The sequence below is a fragment of the Suricata suricatta genome, chromosome 9, assembly GCF_006229205.1.
Source record: "Suricata suricatta isolate VVHF042 chromosome 9, meerkat_22Aug2017_6uvM2_HiC, whole genome shotgun sequence".
Lineage (NCBI taxonomy): Eukaryota > Metazoa > Chordata > Mammalia > Carnivora > Herpestidae > Suricata > Suricata suricatta.
In genome coordinates this window covers 45003206-45027523 of record NC_043708.1, presented here as the reverse complement: position 1 = coordinate 45027523, position 24318 = coordinate 45003206, and the positions used below count along the sequence as shown (strand labels likewise).

General features: G+C 33.1%; 2 protein-coding genes and 1 long non-coding RNA gene across 3 annotated transcripts in view; 1 reads left to right on the top strand and 2 right to left on the bottom strand.

The window, feature by feature from the left end:
- The window catches only part of GPR137C (G protein-coupled receptor 137C), a 61636-nt gene extending 42545 nt beyond the window's left edge, over positions 1–19091 (top strand). The window contains exons 4-7 of the mRNA XM_029951114.1: positions 13328–13477; positions 14672–14797; positions 14963–15081; positions 16265–19091. Coding sequence (XP_029806974.1) covers positions 13328–13477; positions 14672–14797; positions 14963–15081; positions 16265–16442 — 573 coding nt within the window. The 3' untranslated portion in view covers positions 16443–19091. The remainder of the gene's footprint in view (positions 1–13327; positions 13478–14671; positions 14798–14962; positions 15082–16264) is intronic.
- LOC115301317 lies at positions 4872–14149 on the bottom strand. The gene is made up of 3 exons (XR_003913065.1): positions 14133–14149; positions 5571–5631; positions 4872–4945 (listed from the first exon to the last, which is right to left on the bottom strand). It is a non-coding gene; the product is annotated as an uncharacterized LOC115301317 (long non-coding RNA).
- Positions 19092–19911: 820 nt separating the features above from the next.
- Positions 19912–24318, bottom strand: part of ERO1A (endoplasmic reticulum oxidoreductase 1 alpha) — a 43151-nt gene continuing 38744 nt past the window's right edge. The window contains exons 15-16 of the mRNA XM_029951113.1: positions 24163–24296; positions 19912–22946 (exon numbers count right to left, since the gene is read on the bottom strand). Of these exons, the coding sequence (XP_029806973.1) occupies positions 22886–22946; positions 24163–24296 (195 nt within the window). The 3' untranslated portion in view covers positions 19912–22885. The remainder of the gene's footprint in view (positions 22947–24162; positions 24297–24318) is intronic.

Sequence of the window (24318 nt, the reverse complement as noted above, 5' to 3'; positions counted from 1 at the left end):
GACTAGCTGATCCTATAAGACCAAAGTAGTGACTTATGGTAATTCAAGCCATAATTAAAGAAATAGGCTAAAATACTATGAGGGTCTCTTTCCATCACCCTGAAATATTTAACCAGAATTTGGTAGGATGATGGTAGAGAAATAGAGGCTGCACCATCCTCTGTGATAGGTATGATTGCCACCTTCTTAATGCTTTGCTATAATTTCTCTCTTGAATTATGAGGGTTTACTCTATATATCATAAGCTGTGGCTCTTGGTTACCTTTGTTACTCCTGTTTTTATACCCCGAGTCTTATTTCCTCTCCTGTTGCTGGGCAGACTCACCACACACTTGTCTCATTTTTAAAAATCTATAGGAGTCAGAAATCTATTTCATTGTCTCTGAAGCATAAAACTATTTTTGAACCTGTCTAGATTTTATAATTATCAAAATACAGCTTACCCTTGAACAACGGAGGGACTAGAGGCACTGACCCACTGCATGATTTAAAATCTACGTATAACTTTGACACTCCCAAAACTTCTTTTAATGTTTTTGGGGTTTTTTTTTTAATTGAAGTATAGTTGACACACTGACTCCTCCAAAATTTAACTACTAATAGACTACTGTTGACTGGGAGTCTTACCAATAATAGAAACTGTCAATTAACACATACTTGTATACTGTGTGTATTATATACTGTATTCTTACAGTAAACTAGAGGAAAGAAAATGTTATTAAGAAAATCATAAGGAAGAGAAAATACATTTACAGTACTGTACAGTATTTATCAAAACAAAAAAATCTGTGGCTACGTGAACCCATGCAGTTCAAACCTGTTGTTCAAGGATCAACTGTTTATTTTTTAATTTACTAATTGAGACAACTTTGTTTTCTTATTTTTGATCCTTAGTTTGGCATTTTAATTTCAAAATGGAAATAGCATTTGTGAGATGTTTTCCAAAGATTTATGTATGATTCTGCTTCTGGTAATGGCTAAGTAGCTTCTATTGGACAAACCTTCCACAGATAGCAATGATAAATTCTGGACAAAATATAAAAAGCACTGAAGACACTGGAGAACAACCACTTAGAAGAAGAAAATAACACTGAGTGAGTTTCCTGTTTTTTACAGCTTCTAACCTGTAAAAGGAATTTCTCATCCATGAGGCAGTCAAACTAGAAGAGAAAACCTCTGTTAACTTGCTTGAAGAATCAATAGACAAAATTCAAGTAACTACCACAGATAGGAAATGAGTGGGAAATTTCAGGAAGAAGACAGCCAGATAGAGGAAGCCCTAAATTCTGATGATAAATTCTGCCAGATTTTTATCTGATACCTGAACTACATATGAGTAGGACAGAATTCAAGCAGCACAGTTAAGGATAAAGGAGTTGAACTGATATTTCAGTTGCTGTCTATGCATGGAAGACAATTTGGGATTTGAGTCTAACCAAGTTAGTTTTTGTTTAAAAAAAAAGAAAAAAAGGAAAAGGGAAAAATCAATACTTTTTCAAAGAATCTAACAGAACCCAGATTCTCTAAAACATGTCACTTGCAAGATGTGGAGCACAATCCACCATTGTTAGATATATGAAGAAACAGGAAAAATGTAACTCTTACTTAAAAAGCAAAAAGCAAAACTCAAAAAGCAATCATTGGATGCAATTCCCTCTTCCAGATGATGTAGATGTTGGCTATATCAGGCAAAGATATTATATTATGCTCAAGAATGTAGAGGAAAGTATACTTTGATAAATAAATAAGTAGGAAAACTCAGGAGAAATAAAAACTATAAAAAGAATTTCTAGAGTTAAAAAGTACAATATTTAAAATTTAAAAGTCACCACTTGGGTATGATAGCAGGTTGGAGATTAAAGAAGAAAAAAATCAATGAACTTAAATCAACAGAAAGTATCCCATTTGAAGGACAGAGGAGGGTGAGGAGAAAGATGACAATAAAATGAACAGAATCTCAGGACCTAAGTATGTATAAGTGGAAAAGGAAAAGAGGGAAATAATGAGGTTGGAAAAAATATTTGAAGAAGTAATGACTGAAATTTTCCAATTTTTGATGAAAGACATAAATTTACAGCTCAGCAACCCCAATCAGGAGAAATATAAAGAAAGCATCACTTAGGTTCGTTATAGCTGAAGTGCTTAAAACCAAAAATAAAAGGAAATCTTGAGAGCAGAGAAAAATGACACATACATAAGGGAACACTGATTCAAATGATTCCTCACTTCTCATCAGAAATAAAGGAGTCCAGAAGACATGGAAACATCTTCAACATACTGAAGGAAAAATATTAACTCTGAAATCTCTATCCAACTAAAATATTCTTAAAGAATGATGAAGAAATAAAACATCTTTCAATAAAACTAAGAGAGTTACTTACCAGCAGAACTGCACTACAAGAAATGTTAAGAAAATTCTACAGTCTGAAGGGAAATAAAGGCAGCTTGAATTTCATCTCTTCAGAAAGGAATGAAGAACACGAGAAATAGTAAATATTTGGGTAAATATAATTTCTTAATTTCTAAAAAAGAAATATGACTGCAAAGCAAAACTTACAATGTAAGGCTTACATATGTAGATATATAATTCTTTCTATAGTATATATAACAACGATAGCAACTATAGCAAAAAGGACAGGAGATAAATGTACCCATAAGATTGCAAAATTCTTATATTTTATGTCAAAGGGCTATATTATTAACTATTAATCATGAAAGTTAAGGATATATGTTATAATCTCTAGAGTAGGGGTTCTCAAACTTTTTGGTCTCAAGACCCCATTACACTTCTGAGAATTATTTAGGACCCCAAAGAGCTATGGTTTATATAGATTATATCTTACATATACATTATTAGAAATAAAAATTGAGAAATTATAAAGATATTCATTTCTTAATTCATTTAAAATAACAATAATACATCCATTATGTTAACATAAATAAAATGTTCTTATGAAAACTAATTGTATTTTCCAAAACAAAAATAAATTAGAAGAATTGACATTGTTTTACATTTTGCAGATCTCTTTAATTTCTAACTTAATGGAAGACAGCTGGATTTTCATGTTTGCTTCTGCATTCAATCTGTTGTGATATGTCATTTAGGTTGAAGTATATGAAGAAAATCCATCCTCACACATATATGTAGTTGGAAAATGGAGGAGAATTTTAATAACCTTTTCAGATAATTGTGGATATTCTTCTTTAATACTACACCAAAAATCTGAAGTGGAGGTTTCTTAAAGGTTAGTTACCATGTAGAATCTAAAACCATATTAGTATACTTTCTGTACTACCATTGGTCTATCTTACACTTTGAATGATTGTGTAACATCATGCATTGATCATGGAAAAGAGTGGTCAAGATCTTCAAAATGATGATATATTTCATTGAACAATATTCAAAATCATATTTATTAATATTACCTACAATGTCATCAGAAAAATGTTTAGGTTTTTAGAAGCTGCCATGCCAGTCTTATCATGGACAGAAGAGTTTACAAGTTCTCAAAAATTCTAATTTTCATTTGAAAATTTATATTTTGCCATTGGCAATAGTGTCATATATTTTCTTTGAAGTGACAAGCTAATTTCACTTATTTTTAAAAATATATATTCCCAGCAACCAAGTCTGAATAAGTATTGTTTGTCTTCCATAGTTGTCTGTTAAGTAAAAAGCGATGTTCCATGAAAAAAGTGGCTAGTTCAGCTCACAACTCAAACAACCACATACGTGCTTTTCCTCAAGACAACCACTATACTTCATTATGCTGCAGAATTGCTTTAAGTGCATGTCTCTTGTTATCACACAGAATTTTTTTTAAGTTTATTTATTTTTGAGAGAGAGAGCAAGCATGAGTTGGGGAGGGGCAGAGAGAGAGAGGGAAGAAGAGATAATCCCAAGCAGACTCCACACCATCAAGGCAGAGCTTGACGTGGGACTTGATGTCACAACCCATTATATCATGACCTGAGCTGAGATCAAGAGTCAGAGGCCTAACCGACTAAGCCACAGGCACCCCTCATCACACAGAATTTTAAATAGACACATTCTCTAGGTTGATGATTAATATTTGCACTGCTTCATCAAGGATATTCTTAAGTGACGCTGACTTTTTTAATCAGAGTGCATAGTAGTAAAGAATACAATACAGTTTGGGGCCAAACTGTACTAAGGCCCAAGAGTTTTACCTGTCATTGCTTTTGTATCATTAGTGAACATATCAGCACAGTTGACCCGGGATAAACAATCAGAAGAATTTTCAATACTTCCGATATTTCAGTGCCACTTATGTTTCTTCTCACACATTGACATAAAAGAATCCCTGCCTGAATGATTAGTTGATGCTGACACCAGTTGATTACAAAGTTATTTGTAAGACAAAAATATAAATCTATAGATAAGATATTAAATCTTTGTTTTCAGTTAAATCTTCAAATGAAATCTTCAAAGTAAATTTCTGTATTATTGGAAAATGGCAATGCCATATTTATTGAATGGCCCAGTCAATACTGTCAACTGTATAAGGCTTTACTGGTTTCTCAGCTGTGTGTGCTTTCTCAGCCAATGCAATGCAGTAATGTAGCCTGTAAATGTTTGAATGGTGTTTACATTTCTAGTTTGAAAAGTTATAAAGACAATTTTTAGTGTTTAAAGTGCTCACCATACCTGCATTTAAATTTCAGTTCCTTTTGCTTTTAAACTCTGATTGGTCTCAAAATGACTCTGCAGCCTAATTTGGTCCTTAATACTATTCAAAAATGTCCTGTCACAGAAGACACAATAAGGTACATTATTAACATTTGTAAAGCCTATTGAAAGATAGTTTTCATTACATTTTATTTGATAAAACAAAACAAGAAATCAGTTTCATCCACTTCTTTGACGTAGATTTCTTTTTTTATTGAGTCAGAGAATTATTGTCACTTTCATCTTTCTCAGCATCTTAGAAATAAACAAGGAAGTTTGTGTTAAAGATATTTTTTATTGTGGTGAAATATATATAACATAAAATTTACCATTTAATCATTTTTAAGTGTACAGTTCAGTAGCATTAAGTATATTCACATTGTTGTACAACCATCACTATCTGAAGAACATTTCATTATCCCATAATGAAACTCTGTGTTCATGAAAAAAATAATTTCCCATTCTTGAGACAATAATCCATTCTTAAAAAAATATTTTTCATTTTAGAGTAAAATGTGATTAATTTCTACAATGAGCTTAATATCAAGTTATAAATTTTTAAAGGTTTTTGAAGAGAGTTTTTTTATTTACTTTTTTTTTGAGAGAGAGAGAGAAAGAGTGCGAGTGGGGGAGGGGCAAAGAGAGGGAGACACAGAATCCCAAACAGGCTATAGGCTCTGAACTGTCAGCACAGAGCCTGATGCAGGGCTCAAACTCAGAAACCATGAGATCATGACCTGAGCCAAAGTCAGAGGCTTACCAACTGAGCCACCCAGGTGCCCCGAAGAAAGTTCTTAAATATTGTAAAACAAATCTGTCAGGTGTACCAATTCTTATTGTATTTCCATGGAGGTATAAGGATTTCAAAATAAATACTTACTGGATGATAATGAAGTTTCAGCAGATAAAGCAGATATAGCCAAAGAAAACTAGTAAGAACCCTGTAAAAGAGAACAATCTGAGTTCATCTCTGAAAATGCACATATTTATACCCTAATTCTATTATATCAGGAATTCTATAAAATACAAGAATATACATGCACAAAAAGTGTTGACATCATCCCTTATTACGTATCTCTGGAAAACTTTGCTGTACATTCAAAAGAGAATTAGAATACAATAAGTAAATAACATCTTGGTATTTTTTTAAATAATTTTGATTTTGATCTTTAAAGTCCCTGGACCTCACTTTAAGAACTGCTACCCTAAAGCAATCACTTAAAGCGAAAACAAAACAAAAACTAGAAAAGTATAGTTAAAAATCCAATAGATAAATTAAAATAGAATTCTGAAAAATATTCAATTAACCCAAAAGAACACGGGAAATAATATATAGAGGAAAAACAACACCAACAACAAAACACAAGCGGAGCAAACAAAAAACAAATAAGAAAATGTAAGATGCCAATCCAAACATATCACCAATTATATAAAATGTTAACGACTAAACATTCCCATTAAAAAGAAAGACTGTCAAAATGGCCCTTTAAAGATTAAAAAAGATATGTCTAAAATAAATAAGTAGAAACTAATATACTATGCATTCAGTAAGCATAATAAGGCTCTTTAATATCAGATAAGATAGACCTAAAGACCAAGTATTACCAGATATAAAAAGATGTCTTTCATCAGGATAGCTAATATAAAGAGGTACATTTCATCAAAGGACATAAAAATTATAAATGTGTACATGAAGCCAAAAATAGTAGGAAATAAAGCAGTAAAAAAGGTTTATCAAGTAGTGAGAAATAAAAGAGGGGTGTTGGTACAATTATAGTTGGAGATTTTAATGTCCCCAATTCAACAATTGATAAAACAATCAGTACAAAAAATCTGAACACTATCAATACCTGTGAGCTAATTGACTCTCAATAACTGGAGGATACACATTCCTTTCAATTAAGCATGGAAATGTTCATCAAAATAAACCATACAATGAACCTTAAGAAAAGTAGCAATACCTTCAAAAGAATTGGAATCAAAGAAAGTTCTCTAGCATAATGCAGTTAAATATCAGTAACAATATGATATCTAAAAATATATAAATCTTTAAAAATTATACAACATAATTCTAAATAACCCATAAGAAAAGGAAGACATCACAAGGGAAATTAGAAAACATTTCATATAGAAGGAAAACAAAATACAAAATTTCAAAATTTGTGGATACTGCTAAAATAGTTTTTAAAGAGAAAAATATAGCTTTAAATGCTATATTAGAATGGAATAAAGATATATAATTATGATCTAAGATTTCACCTTAGAAACTATGGGGGAAACTAGGAGAAAGTTAAAAAAAAGAAGAAGAAGAAGAAATAAGTCCAAAGCATGTAGGAGGTTATACTGAGATTATAAAGATAAGAATAGAAATAAGAATAGAAATGTAAATAATAATATGATAATATAAATAAATAATAGAAAAATTAAAGCCAAAAGTTAATTCTGTGAACAGATCAACAAATTTTATGTACAGAAAAAAGCAGAGTGAAAATACACATTGCCAATACCATGAATGAAAGAGGGAGTATCACTATAGATCTTAACAGGCATTAAAAGAAAAATGAGGGAATATTATGAACAACTTTCTGTGAGTAAGTTTGACAACTTAGAAGACAAGTTGCTTCAAAAATACAACATACAAATTGGTGGAAGACAAAATAGTAATTCTGAATTGCCCTATATTTATTAAAGAAATTTAATTTGTTATCAGAAATATCCCTCAGAGGAAACTCTAGGCCCAGATGGTTTCACTGGTTAATTGTATCAAACATTTAAAGATAAATTAATACCAATATTAAACTCTTTTGAAAATATAAAAGGAAGGAAAAAGTTAGGTTTTGCTGAAGGATCCCAAAGGCAAATAAGATCCTATATTGCCACTATGGTTAAATAAATATAGTTTTCAGATTTGTAACAGTAAAATAAATAAATAAATAAATAAATAAATAAATAAAATAAAAGGAAGAAACTCTTTCCAAACTAGTGTCCCTAGTACTTAAAGATGCATACTCTAAGCAATATGTAAAAAGGAAAATAAATTATGACCAAGAAGAGTTTATCTCAGGAATGCAACATTGGTTTAACATTGAAAATCAAATGAGTTTAATTCACCACATTAGGAGGACAAAGGGAAAAGAAAAACAAATAATTTGAATAGATGTAGAAAAAATATTTGACAAAACTCCGGACCCTCCATGACTTAACAAAACAAGACACAGAACTCTCAGCTAATATGGAATACAAGCAATAATCCTCGATTTGATAAAAGGAATCTATTAAAAAACTTCAATCAATATCATACTTAGTGTATTGTTTTGCCTCTAGGATTGGGAACAAAGATGCCCATTGTCACCACTTCTATTAAATACTACAAGAAAACAAGAAACAAAAAGTATAAAATTGGAAACAGAAAAAGTAAAACTGTCTCTAATTGCAGATAACAGAACTGCTTTTATAGAAAAGAGTCTTCTAAATAACTACTGGAACTTACAAGTGAATTAGCAAGTTCTCAGGATACAAGGTCAAAATACAAAATTATTGTATTTTATATATACCAAGAGCAGTCAAATAGAAGATTAAATTCAAGTTCACATTTATGTTAGCATCAAATAAACAAAATGCTTTGGAACAAAATTTCCAGGACACCTGGGTGGCTTAGGTGGTTAAGCATCTAACTTTTGATTTCTGATCAAAAGGTCATGATCTCATGGTTCATGAGATTGAACCCAGCATCGGGCTCTGTGCTGACAGTGTGGGGCCTGCTTAAGTTTCTCTCTCTCTCTCTCTCTCTCTCTCTCTCTCTCTCATCTCTCTGCCCCTCCCCTGCTCACACCCATATTCTCTCTCAAAATAAATAAATAAATAAACTTTAAAAAAGGAACAAATTTTCAAAAAAAAACCAAGCAATATTTCTATATTTATAACTACAAAATATTACTAAGAGAAATTAAAGAAGACTTAAATCAATGAAGACTATTGTTCACCGATTAGAAGATGCAGTATTGTTAAGATGACAATTCTCCCCAGAATGACCTACAAATAGGTTCAAAGCAATCCTAATCATAATTCTACCATGAGGTTTTGAAAAATAGAATTCGGCAACTTTATTCTAAAATTTATATGGAGGGGCACCTGGGTGGCTCAGTCAGTTAAGCGTCCGACTTCAGCTCAGGTCATGATATTGCAGTTCCTGGGTTCGAGCCCCGCATCAGGATTGTACTGGCAGCTTAGAGCCTGGAGCCTGTTTCAGATTCTGTGTCTCTCTCCCTCTTTGCCCCTCCCTTGTTTGCACTCTGTCTCTCTCTGTCTCAAAAATAAACATAAAAAAATAAAAAATAAAATAAAATTTATATGGGAATGAAAAGAACCTAAAAATGCATTTAAAGTGATGCTTTCTGATAGAATTTTTAGCAATGATGTAAGTATTATATATCTGCATTGTTCAGTATGGTAGCTAGCCATATATGACTATTGAGCACTTGAAAAGTAGCTATTGTGACAGAGGATCTGATAATTTAATTTAAATGTAAATAATCAAATGTGGCTAATGGCTATTGTATTGAACAATGCAGAAAGAAATGCTGAAAGAGCGAGAGACTTATACTACTGGCTTTGAAATTTAGTGTAAAGCTACAATAATTAAGACACTGTGCTTCTGGTATAAAAGAGGCAAACAGATCAATGGAATAGAATAGAAGGCCTAGAAATCAACCCACATATATAAGGTCTTTTGATTTTTGACAAAGTTGCTAAAGCAATCCAGTTGAAAAGGAAATCTTCTTAACTAATGAGGCTGCAAAAACTGGATATCCATATGAAATAAAATGAATTCCAGCTCTATCTTATACTATACCCACACAAAATTATTTCAAAATGGATCATAGACCTAAATATAAATGAAAAAACTCTAAAGCTTTTGAAAATAAACACCGAAGAGTATCTTTACAACTTGTATATAAGCAAAGATTTCTTAGGTCATAAAAAGTAATCAGAAGGAATAGATTGATAAATTAGACTTAATTAAAATTTAAATTTCTCATGCAAAGAAAAAACTAAGAAAATGCAAAGCAAACCACAGACTTCAAGAAAATATTTGTATATTTCTGACAAAAGACTCATTTCCAGCATGTATAGAGATCTCTTACAACTCAATAATTTAGAAAAAGACAACCCAATTTTGAAGTGGTAAATGATACGAATAGGTTTTTAACAAAGAAGATATAGAAATGGCCAATAAACAACATGTCATTAGTTTTCAGGAAAGACAAAACAAAAATGAGATACTACCACAACATCCATCAGCATGGCTAAAATTGAAAAGATTGAAAACCCCTAATGTTGTCTAGGATGTGGAGCAACTGGAACTCTCATACTTTGTTGAAAGTATAAAATTATACATCAATTTTGGAAAGAGATCAGGCAGTTTCTTATACAGCTGAATTTATATCTACCATATGACCCAGTAATTCCATTCTTAGTTATTTACCCCAAAGAAGTGAAAGCATATGTCCACAGAAAGATGTATATATTTATAGAAACTATCCATCAACAGAAAAAAACTTTCATATAAAGAATCTCATATAATTATAAGTGGAATTAGTGTGATTAACTGTCCTTGTTTCTCTGGGGCTGAGTTTTCTAGGATATGGGACTTCCAGTGCTAAAACTAGAAAACTCTTGAGCAAACCAGGAGGAGTTAGTCATTCTAATTATCCACCTCAGCAATACAAAGACCAAATGACTGAAACATCCAACAACATGGGTGAAGCACAAAACATGCTGAGTGAATGAAACCTACAGAAGACTTCACAGTCTATGCTCCTGTTTATATGAAGTTCAGAACTAAGGTGTGGTAAAAACAGAAGCAGAAGAGTGTATACATCTGAAGATTTGGCTGATGGGGAAGGAGTGTGAGGGAACTTTCTGGAGTAATAGCAATGCTCTCTCTTTTGGTAGAAAAGTGGGTTACCCTGGTGTACATTTGTCAAAAACTAGTGAATGGTCATTTGAAGTTTCTGCATATCTGCATTTTAAAATACCTGTAAACAAACATTGAACTCTAGCTAATGACATGCATACCAATGTGTTAATAATATGCATACTGGAGTGAGGTGTGACTCTTCTTTTCTTGTCTGGTTTGGAATTTCTTAAAAAAAAAAAAGGTGTAGATGTTAGAGATGGAAGAAGGGAGAAAAATACCTTGAGGATTACTCCTGAGTGGAATTGTCTGTTAACGACTCCATTCATTTTAGAAAGATTTTCTTTAACTTTTTGACAACAGCTTCCATGTTGCTGAATCCATTTTCTTTATTTTGCTTTGTAATCCTGTATTTTGCAGCAAGATCTTATTTGTTTTCTAAATCAGTGGGCTTCTTTCATTGTTATATATATGTAATCTGGCTGTAATTCTGTTTTATTAATTGCCTTAGTGTTATTGATTCTTTGCTCTTTTCTCGCAACCTTTTTTTAAGCTTTTATAATATTTAAAAGTATAAGCAGAGTCTCCCCATATTATGCCTTTTAGTAGTTGTTTTATTTCTCCATAAAGTTACTTAGGATTCTTTTAAAGGATGTAGTGCTTAGAGAATTCTCACTTCTTATTACCTAATGTTTCCTTAATAATATAGTACTTTTAAAATTGGTTCTGAGTTGGTTTTAGATTAGCTTTTTTTAAATGTTTTATTTTTATATTTTGAGAGAAAGAGAGAGAGCGCGCACACAAGCAGGGGAGGACGCAAAGAGAGAGGGAGGCACAGAATCTGAAGCAGGCTCCGGGCTCTGAGCTGTCAGCACAGAGCCCGACGCGGGGCTCCAGCCCACGAACCATAAAATCATGACCTGAGCCAAAGTCGGATACCTAACCAACCAATCCACCTAGGTGGCCCTAGATTAGCTTTTTTAAATTAACAACCTTTTTGGGTATTCACAAAAATAAAAATGTATTCTCTAGAAAATTTTAGGCTTGATCTTAGAAAATTTAAATCTCACTAGGATTTTACTTATTATCACACATATTTTTTGTTATGGTAGTGAGTTAGCTCAAGAGGATACTCTCAAAATCTTTCAAGGTGTCTTTTATCTTTTAGTTCTCCTTCGTCTCATATACCTCTAAAATGTGTTGTTCTTATAAAGAAGTCAGTTATAGGGGCGCCTGGGTGGCTCAGTCGGTTAAGCCTCCGACTTCGGCTCAGGTCAGATCTCACGTTCGTGGGTTCGAGCCCCGTGTCAGGCTCTGTGCTGACCCCCTAGCTCAGAGCCTGGAGCCTGCTTCCGGTTCTGTGTCTCCTCCTCTCTCTGCCCCTCCCCCTCTCATGCTCTGTCTCTCTCTCTCTATCAAAAATAAAGAAAACATTTAAAAAAAAAAAAAGTCGTCATTTATAGTAATGGTTCTCAATCCTACCAAACCCAGTGCACCCTTCTAATAAGGTTTTTTGGGTTTATTTATTTATTTATTTATTTATTTATTTATTTATTTATTTTTGAGAGAGAGAGAGAGAGAGAGAGAGAGAGAGAGGACGCATGCTGAAATGGGAGAGGGGAGGGAGAATCCCAAGCAGGCCCTTTGCTGTCAGCACAGAGCCCAATGTGGGGCTCAAACCCATGAACTATGAGATCATGACCTGAGCCAAAGTGAAGAGGTGGATGCTCAACTGACTGAACCACCCAGGCGCCCCTCTAATAAGTATTTTCAATAAATGTTTTCTATCCTGAAATTAATAGATTATTTAATCTACCTACACACATAACTCCAAAATTTCAACATAAGTGCCCTTAATATAAAGAGGAAATAAAAGGAAAGTAATTAGCAAACATTTCGATATGTAACTTTAGGGGCATGCTCTATTAGATGCTTGTTATCTGTACATGAAAACTGAACGGGACAGCTACAATGCAATAGGTCTCTTTGGCAATTGTGTCACTTCTCAGAATGTTTTTAATGCATAAGATAAATAGGATTGCAAAGGAAACCAGTTGTATTGAAATACAAACCCCAGGTTAAGAATCCCTGCAACTCCATTGAGTGTGAGTACTAAATTAGGAGTGAGTACTAACTTATAAGAATTTTCTATTTGGGGAAACAATGGAAGCCTCGGTATTAAAATGTTATGGATTCAAAAGTGCATTTGAGTGCCTACATCATTTTGTTGTCAACATAATGACATCAATAGGGGATTAACTAACATCAGCTCTCTAATAGAATGAAGCAAATAACATAGGAGCTGTATTTCTATTCTAATTTTGTATCTCATTAGAAATTAAGTGTGTGAAATGGAATAATGCTTCTATTTCCCATTCTTTTCTCATTAGGACTAAACTACCTCTCTGATTAATATCAATTTTACCAATTTATTTCTCTATATTACTTAAAGGAGAAAGGTAACCTTGGCAGGACAAAATCTTCCTCCAGCTGCCATTGGGCAAGTTGGCAAATAACTTATTTGTATCAATAGGGTAATTTAAACCCAAGAGATTCTAAGAATAGGAATCATAAAGCAGGATAATCAAGAGTTTATTTCAACAGGTGCTCACTCAGTGTTTTCTAAGAGTGCATTGCAAGAGCTGACTATGTTGTTTGTGTATGAACAGCTTCTACTGACCAATGTGCAATGTCATGATGATGAGTATTATTTCTTTTAGGGTATGTCTCTGTGCCAGACTGTTGTCGTAGGCTCTGTAGTCATTCTCCTCTACTCTTCAAGAGCATGTTATAATTTGGTGGTGATCACCATATCTCAGGATACATTAGAAAGCCCATTTAATTATGGCTGGGATAATCTTTCAGATAAGGTAAGTTGCTACTATGTATTGCTAATCTAATAATGGAATAATGAAGTTAGCCTTAACTAAGAGAACATTTCAAGTGTTTGACCTACAAACACTTATGGAATCTCTAGCTACTAACAGTAATCATACTTAAAGCTTTATGTTTAAAAATCCGTATTTACATGTGTCACTTAAAATTATTCATCAGAGTATTTTCTTTTCTTTTTGCAAATAATACTAATAGTGACAGAAACCTAATGGTCATAAACCTATTTTACTAATTTTTTTTCAAGGATAGTGTTTAAATACCTTTAGGTAAATGGATTGCCTGTCATTAGAAGTGAATATGGGTATGCCTTTAACTTGTTAGGATAAAAGTTATTCCCTCAAACCCATGACCTACAAATAACCTAAATATTAGGTTCTATTTGTTTAAATAATGACTTTTATGGAAATCTAGTATTATCAGTCATTTTAATGGGAGAGGATTCATAGCTTCTTGGGTATCCACGTGTTTGGTTCAGTAAATCCCAGTACTGTATATTTAACCTCCCAGCATTCTCCATTCCCTTCCTAAAAGTGCAGTTTGACATAGCCACCTGTCATATATTTATATTCATTTAACTTTGTACTGAATTGAAGGCATTCTGGAATACCATTTTGTTAGAATTTCAGTTACCATTCTAAAGAAAAGGAATTTTCATATGTGGTTCCAGAAGGCAGTGTCTCTTCACTCCTTTTGCCATTTCTTTCTCCCAACATCTAGTAGGATAAAAGCAAATTCAATATGAAGTTTAGGCCCAGATTCATATTTTTAAATAGCAGCAGAGCTGAGCAACTTGATATGTGACATTTCTCTACAGGTGTAACTCAGTAAGTGCTATTATGTTGCCCATGGAGTAGTTAGAATAGTAGTCTCTTTTACAACTCTCTTCAGACTTTGGGGCCAGAAAATGAGATCACTTCATCTTATCCATATATTAAAAATACTTTCATAAATTGATGCATTGAAAAATAGCTTTTTATTCTACTTAACATCAAAGCACATTTTGACATCCGTTAAAGGATATCAAACCACAAAATATAGGAAATTAGAGATTTATGTGCCTGTGGTTGGTGTGTTTTCACGTACCCTACCTAAAGCAAGTTAATTGTGGAGGGTGACTGCTTACACATCAGAAAGACTTTAAACATTGCTCTGTCACCCTCTGTTTACAGGCTCATCTAGAAGATATAAGTGGAGAAGAGTATGTAGTATTTGGAATGGTCCTCTTTCTGTGGGAACATGTCCCAGCATGGTCGGTGGTTCTCTTTTTCCGGGCACAGAGACTAAACCAGAATTTGGTATGGTATCAATGCCTGCTCCCCTTATCTTTAAAAACAGTGGGACATTTATATTGATTTTCTAATTTTTTGGGGAAATTTAAGCCTAAAAAGCATTCTAGTTCTCAGCCTCCTTTCTTAGTTGAAATGTAAATCTTCTGATGCTATCTAGTATTTTGTTCACAGGCACCTGCTGGCATGATAAATAGTCACAATTATAGTTCCAGAGCTTACTTTTTCGACAATCCAAGACGGTACGATAGTGACGATGACTTGCCAAGACTGGGAAGTTCAAGAGAAGGAAGGTAGGCATCTTGAATTAGTACTGAATAGGTTGAAAAAGAATAAACCTAAGGTTTTTAAATTTTTTTAAATGTTTATTTTTGAGAGAGAGATAGAGACAAAGAGACAAAGCATGAGTGGGAGAGAGGCAGAGAGAGAGGGAGACACAGAATCTGAAGCAGGCCCCAGGTGGAGCTTGAACTCAGGAACTATGAGATCAAGACCTGAGCCGAAGTCAGAGGCTTAACTGACTAAGCCATCTAGGCACCTCAACAACAAACGTAAGCTTTGACCCAAATATGTAAAAAGTGGTTTGGTGACATACATCAGTAAATAAGATCACTTAAACTGGGCCTCAGAGCAGTAGATGTTAAACTTATAGTGTGACCTGCACTATAAAAAACTAACATCTGACTCTAATTAATTACCTTTATTTAACAAGTGCCTTTGGGGGTAAAATGGTACCATCTTATTTCAGTATCCCATGTTGGTTCAAAACTGGCAGAAGTTAGTGAGCAGGGAAGGAATACAATTAGAGTGATTTATATGCTTCCTTATCTATTCAGACTCCACAAGGGAGCCCTAGATGGACCTTTTGGGAATCTTAGATGCTATAGGAAACCTTGTGTTCTTCTGACTCTAAAACCACTGCAACTCCATACCATTAGCTGTGTATCAGGGCAAAGTGAAAAGCTAAAAGCATACCTCATTAATACTTTGAGCTTGATACAACATTTTCTGTAATTCTCATTTCTTCTGGACAAGTTACTAAACCTGTATTTTAGCCTGTTTTTCACCTATAAAATAGGGACAATAGGATTTACTAATAGGATTGTTGTAAAAATTAAGGTATGTGTGTATACATTATTTATTTATATATATATATATATACATATATAGATATACAGAAACACGTCTTACAAGAGCCTACTGCATAATAAACACTATGTTATCATCTTATATTCAAGTTCTAATTCTGACGTATTTATTCGTTTGTGATATAAAGTCAAGGATTAGATAAAAGTCATTACATTTTGTAGAAAGCCATTATGTTACTTGGCAAAGAATATATTTCAATATATTGGATACTGTATTATTTATAATATTGAATATAATGAATAATATAATTCATTGCACGCTAAAAATGCCAATGTGACTTACATCTTGATCACAGTCCTATCGCTTTCTTGCCTCTTCTTGTTGCAGTTTATCAAATTCGCAAGGTCTGGGCTGGTATGGCACCATGACCGGGTGTGGCAGCAACAGCTACACAGTGTCTCCCCACCTGAACGGACCTGTGACAGACACTGCTCCTTTGCTCTTTACTTGTAGCAATTTAGATATGAGTAATCACCATAGCTTGTATGTAACACCACAGAACTGACAGCGTTACCAAGCTGTGATTCCTCCGTTGTTTTTCATGAACGTGTATATTCAGTGTGTTTAAATGCCATCTACATAAACATTCCATTATCTGTTGCAACTGAAAACAAAGCCTGGAAATGTGGTTCAGCAGAGAACACACCTGTTACTTTTGACCTCTTCATAGCAAAATGAAGTAAAATGGGAAGTTTGGAGTGAGAGAAAAGAAGGATTAGATCTTAAGGTACTTGATGGCTGCAAACATCCTGACTTTGGAACATCAAATGCATATTTGCATATTTGCACTTTTATCTCTGTTCTGAGAGTACACTGCAGTCCCCAAAGTCACACTCTAGTGTTCACACTGGGATATTATATTGTATACCTAGTTAGGAGGCAATTTCCCTATGAAAATCAAAGCCTGTATATTCAGTGGTGTATTCTATGTGGAATTCTTACCCAATAAAAATTTTACCGTGTGAACAGTGCGCAGGATTAAGGCATAACAATGTACCATTCTTTTAAAAAATCTACTTAAAAATATGTAATCACTTAAGATAGTTATTTTAAGCATGATTGTAAAATACCAACCGAAATTATTCAATCATTTTTTAAAAATCCCTTAAATGATGACCAGCAGTGTTCTTTGGAAAGCCACAGTCATTTTTTCAAGAAGAAAGCATACCAGTGTAAATGCTGTGGCTACTTTGAGTAGAATTGGTCAAGTGATCATTTTGTATGATTAAGATATATTATAGTAGTTTAAGCATGACTCTTTAAGAAAGCAATAGTGATTTTTGCATAGGGAGATTTTGGTAGAAACTTCTTGGGACTAAACACGTTTACAGATGCATTTAAGAATTATTCCTAACATGTACAATTCTAAGTTAAAACATGAATACATTTTCAAAAGCATTCGATTTAGCTGAACAAGATACAGCTGATTTTACCTATTAAATCAGGATTGTCCTCAGGTAAATTAAATCACGATACATTATTGCAGTAAACTCAAGTGCAATACTTTTAAGACATATAATTCCTCCTTTAGTTTTCCCATTTTTATATCTTGTATATGGGCAAAGCCAGATTAAATTTAATTCAAATTAATTCCAGCACTAGACTAAATAAGAAAACTGATGTAAAGGTAGTAACTAGGTAAGTACAAAACCAGTGTTTAACAATATTGGAATACTTCTAGAATTATATTAAAACTATCTTGAATGTCTTATCCCAAATCTAAAAAAAAATATATATATATATATGATAGGCTAAGGTAATAAAGGATTTTAAAATGCACTTTCTACCAGTATCTATATGGAAAGAAGTAGATGCTGAATACCTCAAGATGCCAAGGGAACAGGCAACATTGGGAAGTTGTCACAACTGTGCTTAAAGACAACTAGCTACACATACAATTGTCTGCTGATCTGTTTCTTCAGAACTGCAACCAATACAACTGTCCTTTTCTGTCTTTTACTTTGACTAAAAAGTTATGTTTTATTTCTACTATCACTTAAAATACCTTTCAAGGTTTTAATAATTGCTTATTCAGTAATTTCATAAAAGTATAATAGGAATAAATGAAATTTTTAAAGCTTTTGATCTTTCAGGAGGCTGGTATACAGCCAAATTTCTTTTTATCATACAAAATGACTTTGAACTCAATCAGAAGCATAAACCTATAGTTACAAATGTTACTTTGGGTCGGTTTATAAATTCTCTTGTTATAACCAAATTGCTTAAGAATTTATACTACAGAAGTTAACCTTGGTATTTACATGACAATATAACATACACTTAAACTATTTTGATGACAACTTCAGTTCTTAGATTTCTTTTCAGAATGCCAACTATTTATTTTCCTAATAATGTTGGGTATCTAGTTACCTAGAACTATCTGAAAAGATGTTATCTCTTTTAATCCTTGGGGTATAAAGTAAATAAGGTAAATTTTTACTAAGGCCTCCCTACATAGTGTTCCTATTTGACCAGGTAAGCAAAGATTACTTTTTAAAAAATTCTAGATAAAATATCTTGGTTCTTTCAGCAACATTAGTTGATTCTTCCAAATTTCAGATTTGTGGATGTATTTTATCAGTGACGTAGGGTACCGGAATTCTTGCATTTGTCCCCTGTACACATCTCCCAGAAATCATCACCAAAGACAAAGAAAGATAAGCTTCTGGCCCAATTTTTGCTTAAAAATTCCAAAGCACTAGGAGCACTTTAAGTTTGGTCTCGAAAGAAGGAGCTGTTTAGAAAATCAAAGGGCTACCGATTCCCTGCTCATCCTGCACTGAAGCACATGACGACAATTCCAAACCTTCTGTTTGGTTCATTAATTAGAACAGTGAATTTCATTGCTTAAGTGTGTAATTCTACAGTGGTTAGCAGTAGTTGTTTTTATTGTTTCATTTGGGTGGTCATTAATTTTGAAACTCTTACCACTCAGTATAGCTGGTTGTAGTTTTATGAAAGATGTAATTTATAGCTCAAGTGGCTTTTTTATGCACAGCTGCCTTTTTTTATTGTTTACCCGTGTCTCTCAGCTATACCATCAGTTTCCAACTGGTTGTAAAAGTATAGCTGTGGCCAATGAATGTATTTATTTGTTGTTTCACTAAATTGTAACAAAACACTACTGTTAAAAATAAAAGTGTTTGTGCTTTTATTTGGAGGTCTGGTTTTCTTAAATGTCTCAACTGACAACACTGACTTCTGTCATACAAGCATAAGAACCCTTGTGCTACCAAAGGAAAGAGGAAAATATCAGGAATTATAGACGATAGTTTGTTGTTAGTGACCTTATATTTATATCTGGACATCATGTCCCTTAATATTATATACTACTTTGACATGAACAGGCATACACTTTACTTAAAAATACCAGCATGATTGTGATAGTACATTTATTCAAACATTTAACTAAGAAAAATCTTTGTTAAGGGGCGCCTAGGTGGCTCAGTCAGTTAAGCATCCGACTTCTTCAGCTCAAGTCATGATCACACAGTTTGTGAGTCGGAGCCCCACATCAGGCTCTTTACCAACAGCTCAGAGCCTGGAGCCTGCTTCAGATTCCGTGTCTCCCTCCCCTACTCACACTCTATTTTTCTCTCTCTCTCAAAAATAAACATTAACAAAAACAATAAAGAGTACAGTGCTTTAAAATTTTTCTTTGTATGAAATAATTTGACATCTCTTTCTCTTTGAATTTTAAACAGGAATAAATATCTAGCCCATAATATTGGCTATTCATTGATTATTTGAGAAATTCTTCAGTGATGTTGCCTTTTCCCTTGAAAGAAGAGTTCTTTCTATTTTTTCTGTAATAGATTCTCTTTACCATTTGCCAAAGCCATACCATACTTTGAATGCAATTTCAGGAGATTTACTGACCAGCCCCCTGAAGGCCACAAATCCTTGGCAATCTATTAACTCTTGTTGTAAAGAATATTTGGAGTGAAGGTATTACCTCTAATACAATAAAGTTGTCATTTTAAAAGCAATTTATTCAACAAACATTTATTAAGGGCTCATGTGCCAAAAACTATGCTATGGAGATGCAAACATGATAAAGTTCCTTTTCCTGCCCTTAAGGAGCTCACATTCTAGTGAAGGAGGCTTAAAAAAAATACAGTACAATAAGTGACACAGTAGAGGTAGGTTGTAATTACAGTGGTGGCATTTAAGAGGACATCAGATGATCCTTCTTGGGTGGAATAAGGAAGATTTCACAGAGACAGGCTCTCTGCTGGCCTGCATGGAGACATGGGAATTTTCCAGGTGGGAAAGGATGGCTAGAGCATCTGATGCAAAAAGAACAGCATGCATCAAGGTGTAGAGGCCTGATACTGGCACATTTGAAGAATTAAGCGTTTATCAAAGCATGGGGTTTGGGGGTGGCACTGGAGACACATCAGAGGACCTTGTTAGAGTGCTTCTAGAAAGCCTGCTGTGGCAGCACTGTGGGGCCCACAAGGGGAGACAGGCTGGAAAAAGGCCAGGCTAGTGTACTGCTCTAGGTAAGAGAAAAGGAAAAGGAAAGACAGTGATACATCAGGGAATTGGAGATAAGCTCCACAGCACTTAGACACCGACTGGACAGGGGAAGATGGAGAGGAGTGAGCCTAGAGAATCAAGATGATGATGGTTCTGAAGTTGGCCAGAGTAAGGGACACGGGCATACGGATACACAAGCATCTGTGGGACAACCGCCAAGACGTGTAGTCAACAGATGGACTGATAACTATGGCTTAATAAGAAGGATTTAGAAATCCTTGAATTGGAATTACCCAGGAGTGAAAAGTGGTGGTGATTAAGAGCAAGAATGAAAGAGAAATAACATGTAAGGCATTAATAAAAAAAAAAGCTACAAAAGAAGCATCCAGGAGTGAAATATAAGGAACCCTGGGGGGAAAACGACTTTTTAAAGACGGAGCTGCCAACAGTGTCAAATGCAGGGAAAAAAGTCAAATAAGAAATGGCTTGTGAACTGAACTGAACTGTGAATTTAGAATTTGGATTTTTGACTCCAAAAGAAGAAACTGTTAGGAACTACAGAGCCAAAAGCAAGATTTTGGTTACGGAGCAAGTGGGAGTTGACAAAGTGCTGACAGGAATATTCTTTCAAAACAACTGACTTTAAAAGAGGGCAGGGACGTGACATGAAAGTTTGAGAAGCATGCAGACAAAATTACCATTTAAACCCCTCTCCCACACGTTCAGGTACTACAAATGTCATTTAAACTTTTACACATGGTACTTACTCCATAGCCCTTTGAATCTCCGAGAATATTGACTTGATTAGTAAATGTCTTTCTTTTCCTGCCTTATTCAAATGAGGGATGGGGAGAAAATATGACATATTGTTAAACTTAGCTCTGTGATTATTCATTTAAAATATACTAAATATATATTCATACATTCATTCAACAAATATGTACTGGATACCCCCCATGTGCTTACTATGTGCTTGGCACTACACCAGGCTTTAGGAAGAGCACAGAAAAGAAAAAGTATACAGCAGTATAAAATATTTCTAAACCATTACATAAATAAATCCTGCTTTATTAATAATATGACATCTCAACATGATGCACCTGCTAAAATGCATAAAGAGGGCACATCATTTTGAGGTATAGTTTTTTTCATTCACAATTGCCATGTGATCAAAATTCTTAAACTTCTTCAAATATTTTTATCATTGAAGAACTGCTACTAATGAAAACCTCCTGAAATTGGTTTAGGTTCAGTTTTAGGAAGAAAAAGGAAATGAACCTCACATACAAAAAAAAAAAATTATATGTCCTATGACTATACAGATCAAGCATTAAAAGGGCAACAAACCCAAAAAGAACTTTATTTACACTGGAACTCAAAATGATTCCTTATTCTAAGGCTTACCATATGATAGCTCCACTTTCTTTTTCCTGAAAAAATCATTTAAAAAATGTATTCAGTATTACACACTGAAGTATTCATAAGGTTCAAAGAACATGATGCCTGGAACAGACTTTCAAAAGATTTAGGAAAATACGGTATATGTCTGTATATATACAGAGAGAACATGGAAGATGAAGCAAATGTGAACAATCAGTGAATACTGGGTAAAAGAGTTCTTTGTAGTATACTGGAAATTTTTCTGTAAATCTGAAATCATATAAAAATAAAAAGTTTCCCCCAAATTTTATTCAACACTAGGTAAAGTAATAGGAGAATAAATATATAAATCTATTCAATTTTTCACAATGCTTAGAAATCCCTTCTGTCTTTGAGTTGGCATTGTATCTTTCTAGACATCAAAGCAAGCCAATCAAAACAGCAATAGAATTCCAAAATGGATTTATTTAATACTAATGTACTTTTTGGGTTGCCAGATAAAACACAGGACTCCCAGTTAAATTTGAATTTTAAACAGGAAATAAATCTTGGTATAAGTATTCCCCAATATTGCCCATAGCAAGCTTCATTTTTTATCTGAAAGTCAAATTTAATTGGGCATTCTGTAATTTTATTCACTAAATCTAGTAACCCTCAATGCATTGACAAATTTTAGGCTGTTAACTATGGATTATTCATGAACCTCCTTAGCATTTTCCTATAAAATGCTCAACATACCAACCATAGCTTTATTTATATTATATCTTCTTAACACAAAATTCTTGAGACTTAACATTTACTTAGTTTTAACATATATGAATTTGATAATCCTGACTATATTCAATGTTAAAGAATTTATACCACATCATCGAAGTATTACTTTTACTCACAATAATATTATACACAGACTTAACACAATTTAAAAAATTGTCTACTTAAAACAATATAATTCTCCTTTTACAAAAGCAGCTTTATATAAAATGTTTGGCTTAAGAATGTCATTGCTCATATGCCTTTGAATAAAATTCCACTCTTTGGCCTTCATAGTCCAGAAACAGGCACATTTCAACTTGTTTTCTGTTTTCTTTAATGAATATTTTGTAACAGATTCCTGAAGTTCTCTAATTCTTTCACACTTGTGGAAATCCTGTAAACAAAAAAAGTTTCACTGAGAAACGATCATAGATACCTTTTCTTTATTATTCAACTCTGCATTTTTAGAGCACAGAAAAATTTTCAAGTAATTTATTTCAGTAAATTTAAAGATGCATAAACCATTTAGTCAATTTTGATGTACTTGAGTTCTTAATTTGATGTGGTAAAACTATGATAATATTGCCCTGAAATTCATTATTTTTAAGTATTGAAACTTAGTAATAAAGTTTTAAAGTAATAAAGTTTTAAAATACAGATTTATAAAGTATATACACTAAAATACTTAAGATATTTAAAGTATTCATTAGTATATTCACATGCTTAGCATTTAGGTACATAAGTATAAATTACATAAGCATTAAAATACAGATTTCAATATGCCTAAGTATATGAATAGTGAAAGTCATCAATATTCCATATTTAGTAAATACACAAAGAATAAAGCTTTTGGAATATAAAGTGATAATAGTAAATGTGTGACCAAATTGTTTTCACTGCTTTTTATAAAAGTTTGATTATTTTAAAGTATATTTTATTCTGCTCTCCACCATAAAAAAAGTAGCAGAATTCTCAATGAACTAAAATGTTAAGTTTCTGTGTACTAGAGAATAGTTTTGAAGGTCAATTATTTCAAATATAAAATATTAAATCATATTTTTTAATTGAAAAAATGTTATCCTTAGAAAATGTTGTTTCTATAAATCTCTGCATTCTCTATATATGATAGGCAACAGGAAATGAATCTATACCTAAATTTTGTAATGTAAATTCCTTATTTCAAGCTTATCTTCCAACCATTTTTACAAAAATTGAAGAATTATTAACCTTTTTACATAATGGTGAATCCACAAAGAAATTTTATATGTATACCTATTTTGAACAATATGATCTTTCCAGGACTTTCAAAAGATATGTGGGCAACACAAAAACTACTTTATTAAATAATTAGAAAAATATACACAAATTCAGTAAGATGAATATTGAAGCCCACTCAATAAATTAATCATAATTATAAAAATCAATAGATGAGAGTAAAGACTATCATCTAAGGATTGTATGTGCCTAGATAAAGTATTTCATAAGATCACAGAATTCTGTAGTGAAATTTCACTACAAAGGATATTCCTTACCCAGTTTTATCTGGAAGTGTATGTGCTGCCTTAGACTTACATGGCTAACAGAAACTATTTCAGTACATTCAAACTAACCTTCCAAATGCATTAAATAATGATACTATTTCTTGTCGGGTTAAATGGAATTCATAACTCGGACCACTTTCTGGCATATTTGCTATCAGTTTCTCAGAAAACAGAATCTTCAGAGCAGTACCCAAACCCTGAATCTGTAATAGAAATAAGAAAAAA